This window comes from Metopolophium dirhodum, chromosome 1, assembly GCF_019925205.1.
Source record: "Metopolophium dirhodum isolate CAU chromosome 1, ASM1992520v1, whole genome shotgun sequence".
Lineage (NCBI taxonomy): Eukaryota > Metazoa > Arthropoda > Insecta > Hemiptera > Aphididae > Metopolophium > Metopolophium dirhodum.
The window spans coordinates 70,948,304-70,953,220 of NC_083560.1; the positions used below are offsets into that span (position 1 = coordinate 70,948,304).

The 4,917-nt window shown below is 24.4% G+C and overlaps 1 protein-coding gene across 1 annotated transcript; it reads right to left on the reverse strand.

The window, feature by feature from the left end:
* Positions 1-1,890: 1,890 nt before the first annotated feature.
* On the reverse strand, positions 1,891-2,669 carry LOC132936791 (isopentenyl-diphosphate Delta-isomerase 1-like). Its single transcript, XM_061003553.1, has 2 exons — positions 2,227-2,669; positions 1,891-2,161 (listed from the first exon to the last, which is right to left on the reverse strand). The coding sequence occupies exons 1-2, from the start codon at positions 2,667-2,669 to the stop codon at positions 1,891-1,893; spliced, it is 714 nt and encodes a 237-aa protein (XP_060859536.1).
* Between the last annotated feature and the right edge of the window lie 2,248 nt (positions 2,670-4,917).

Below are 4,917 nucleotides of genomic sequence, written 5' to 3' on the forward strand. Positions count from 1 at the left end.
GATGATAATATAAGTATTTAATGCATAAAGAGAAAATGAAATATGTACAACTATTATATATATTATTATTATTAATATCAGATAAACCAAATAATATTTATTATGAATAACGACCCATTCCTTTTTTTTTTATAAAGGGAGATTTTCTTAGCATACCACCTATGAGATGTCTGCGTTCCACTAGTGGTATGTGTACCAAAGATTTAGAAATGCTGATATAAGGATTAAATGACTTATAAACTTATAAAATATATTATTTATTTTATTTTTGCTTCCTGAAGTTAATATAAATATTTATTTGTATTCAAATACATTTAAATTAACATTATTCTATAATAAATTACAAAAATAAAAATTATATAAGGTATGACAGTTAATTATGACAAGATAATGGGTTGATAAATTAAAAATATATCTTACAATGATAAACCAAAATATTGTATTTATATTTTTTATAAACTAAATTTGTATTTATAATGTAATAAAATTGTTTATTCCTTTATACGCTGTTAATAATTTAAGAAACTTAAAACATATCTTTCTTAATCAGTAATAATATTATAGCAAGTATCTAAGTAAAAAATTCCATTAAATCAATTAGAAAGGGAAATAAATATTCTTCTAAGAAAACAAGTCTTTTTTTCTCATAGCAATATTTAAAATGTATTCATTTCTACTAATTATATAATAAGTAATAAGTTATTATTTATATTTTGTGTGTTATTACTTATTACTAATAATTAATAACACTCAAATATTTATAGATACATAAAAAAAAATGTAATACAAAACGGGCACATGTAAAATCCACCAGTGAAAAAAATCATGTAAAATGGAGTTCATGTGAACTCTATCAGTGAAGAAAATCGGATAACAGTATAAAACAATATAATATATTGTTACATAAAAAAAATATGTAATTTTTATAATAATAATTGTCCACATAAAATAATAGCTACGCTTAATATACCAAAAAATATTTAAACCTTAAAAATAATATGTTAAAAATAGTTAAAAATATAAAATTACTAACCTAACAGACCAGTAACAGTATAAAATGTATATAATAAGCACCTATACAATTATGATATTTAAAATAATAATTGTCTTCATTAAATAATAGTTGGGTATGCATAATATTATGTACCAAATATATATGAAATTTAAAGATAATAATAATAATAATTGTCTGAACAAATCATACAAATTGTGATGTGTATTACTTCAAAAACTCATAATAATTAATAAGTAATTGTTATAATCATAGAAAAAGTAGGTATGTTATGCTATGTTATAATATTTTGAACTGTTAACTAAGATTATGTGAAAACATTTTTAGATATTCTAACTTCTAAGTCTAATATAAATCTATTGTTATTAATATTTATTGCGTTTTCTAACACTTAATTTTTTAGTTTATTTGGTAGAGATATACTAATAAGTTTTACATAAGTAAACCATGAACAATGTCGGCGTTTTCATATACTCATTACATATACTCATTACAAGAAACTAAAACTGGTAAAGTTTACATTAGAAATTTGCATTTCTTTTTTATCCAACTAGTTCTTTGGCAGTGTTTACAATCTCCCTACAAAATATTGAACATAAACCCGTAATTTTTTTTAAAACCAAATATTTTAATACAATTATCTAAGTATTATAAATTTGATGTTGAACATTTTATTCTTTTCTACATGTTAATATTATAGACATTTTATAATGAATTTAAAAATATAATACCAAATTTATGTGTATATGTGAAAAATAGTAGTCATTACATAATATAAGTAAATTAATTTCAATGTTAATACAATTTCCATATTATAAGCAGTACAAATGATTATATTGTCCCAATCTTAATTAATATTTCTCACATTAGAAAAATATTTAAAAGCTAATAATTTTTTTATGATTCATCACTTTTTTCAGAGACCTTAAATTGTCCCACCAGTTTGTCAATTCGTATTGTGAAATTAGATCAAACCATGGTGTAATTGGATGATTTAAATTCTTTAAGAATTTATTCATTTTTGATTTGGGGATATACAGGACAGTACTCACTTCATCTGGATTGTGGTCGAGAGAAACATCTTTGCGTAAAATAAATATATAATCAATTTCATGTTCACCCCATGTCCCATCTCCTCTGGACATGTACCTAAATAATACATTTACAAGTTGGGCACTTATTTTTTAATGTACAATTGATTAAGTTGTTATTACTTTATTCTGGTGATATATTGCAAGTCTTTAGGTTGGCACTGACTTGTAGGAATTCCTAATTCAAATACAAGTCTGCGACAAGCAGCAGCTTTAGCACCTTCTATGTCTTTACGCTCATGTTCAATCTCGTACAGCGGATGACTGCAGCAAGAATTTGTATAATGATCGGGGAATGTGATCTTGGTTGATGAACGCTGTTGTAACAGTAGTTCATCCTTAGTATTGAACAAAAATACACTAAAAGCACGATGTAACGGAAGGTTTCCATTTACTAGTCTATGACAATCTCGTTTACTGGCAAAGCCACACTCTTGGTCATGTTGATCAACAAGAATACAGCATTCTTCGAGGGCAGCTTCTTGTACAAGATTTAATGGTTTAGGTACAGTTGATAGAAATCGGCGTAAGGGTAATGTACCCAGTGACTTAAAAATCAACTTCATAATATTATATAACCTGTAGGTCAATGTATACAAATAAATTAAAATATTTTTAAAGTAAAGTAAGGTGTTTTTACTTGTAATGTTAGTTCAACTGTTCTCGATATTTCTACATTTTACAAGTAACATATTATGAGAGAGAAATCTTTTGAAAATGAATATTAAGTATAGAATATAGATTATAAATATGGGTACTAGATTGATATATTCTTTTTCTATTGTTGTATAACTTGTTTTAAACAGTATCAACATATAAATGTAATCTTTATTTATCAACTTTTTTGTTGTACATCTATTTTAAATATTCTATTGTGCAGTATTGCAGCAATGCTGTGTTCCTATTGCATATGTAAGTAATACCTTAATGTCTAGTTGTATACTGCTTACCCTAGACCAAAATATACTTCTTTATATTTAAAAAAATTGTACAAGGAGTTAATATTGATAGAGGATTTAGTTTCAAACAAAACTAATGCACCTATTTCAAATGATAAATTAATTATTACTTATTATAATATCTACAGTTTTAAAATGTATATAAATATTTAGATTAATATGATCTCTAATATTATCCAATTTGATTTTATTCAGTTCATACAGATACCTGATATAAAAATAAATGAGTAGAGACAATAATAATTATGTTAAAAGTATTCAAATAATTATATTAAATATTTGACTATCTACTTACAAAAAATTCAATATTTTTGATTAATTAAATTATTTTAAAAAATCTACCATTAAGTAGACTATTAACTACCTATGTCTTGTATAACAACATTCTACATAGAAAAGGCTTTTATTAAATGAAAACATAAAATTAATATTTATTAATTTTTAATAAGCTATAGGTACCTAGGTATCTTATATAGCAACATTTTAGCTAGATAAACCATATTATACATGCCTAATTAAATATTTTTAATACCTACCTAAAGGAAAGAAAATAATAATTTTTTACAAAAAAAATAAAATAAATAGGTAGTTATCTCCTACAAATAGGTACAAAATATAAATGACAATTTTTCATTCAAAACATTCTGTAATATACCCTACTATCATGCTGGAAAACTTTAAGTACCTATTGTATGTCTTAGGAGAAACAAAATATAAAGCAACATACCTAGAACAAAAAATTGAAATCAGTTTAAGTGCTTAATGACTGCAGGTATACCTCTTTACTGCAGGCTAAGACGAACAACACTGATCATAGCAGAATACAGTGCACCATGCACACGTCAACCAGTGTATAAAGAATAATATTATTCTAAATTCTTTATACTGTATTTCAGACTGGTTAAACAGCTGATTGATTTTCTTCCATTAATCTGGAGGCTCAGCATGATGTTGTAAACGTTTTTTCTATATTTTATTTGAATAATCATATTATTTTAAAGTAATATTTATATGCAGATTTTAAGTAGGTATACACTACTAGTATACGTAGTTATTTAGTAGTAATTATCACAAATAAAATTAAAATTAATTTATTCACAGTTCATACTTACATAAAATATTGTTTAATTTTAGATTCTGAGCGAAGCGATGAATGTATTGATTTTACAATGATGTGTGTTTTTTTTTAAATTTTTTTTAAATTTTTTTAAATTTTTTTTTTTATTTTTGTGTCTGTCATCACCTTTCAGGACAGTAAAAGTGCTTGGATTTTCTTCAATAGTAACTTTTCTGATAGGAAAGTGAATCTAGTTGGTACTTTGGGGGGTCAAAATTTCCCAGCAGTTTTCACAAGCGACGTGAAAAACAAAAGAAAAATTAAGGAAAAACGGGAATTTTTACGCAAAATCGATTTTGGTTTTTCGTGTAACTCTAAAACAAATGACTGTAGGTACATGCAATTTTGACTGAATGTTTATATTAGCATTTTCTATACACTATAAAATTTAAAAAATATTTTGACTCTTTTTGAGCTGTTTATGGCCATTGTCAGTTTTCAATTTTTTTAGTTTTTTTTTCTATAAATATCAATAAAATTTTATCTGTTGAGTAAAAAAGCTTGAAAATTTAATAGAAGGCTCCTAGGTTATTGTTTCAAAGGCAGATGAAAAAAATTAAAAATCCTTAGTCACAGTTTTTATTTATGAGCATTTAAATTTCAAATTTTGACAAAATACGGAAAAATTACGAAAAATAGCAAATTATTTTGAGTTGAGAATTCATAAAATTTTTTCTTTTTAAATCTAAGATTTGAAAATGTAATATAAAATTACTCATAAGTTTGTCTACCTTTATC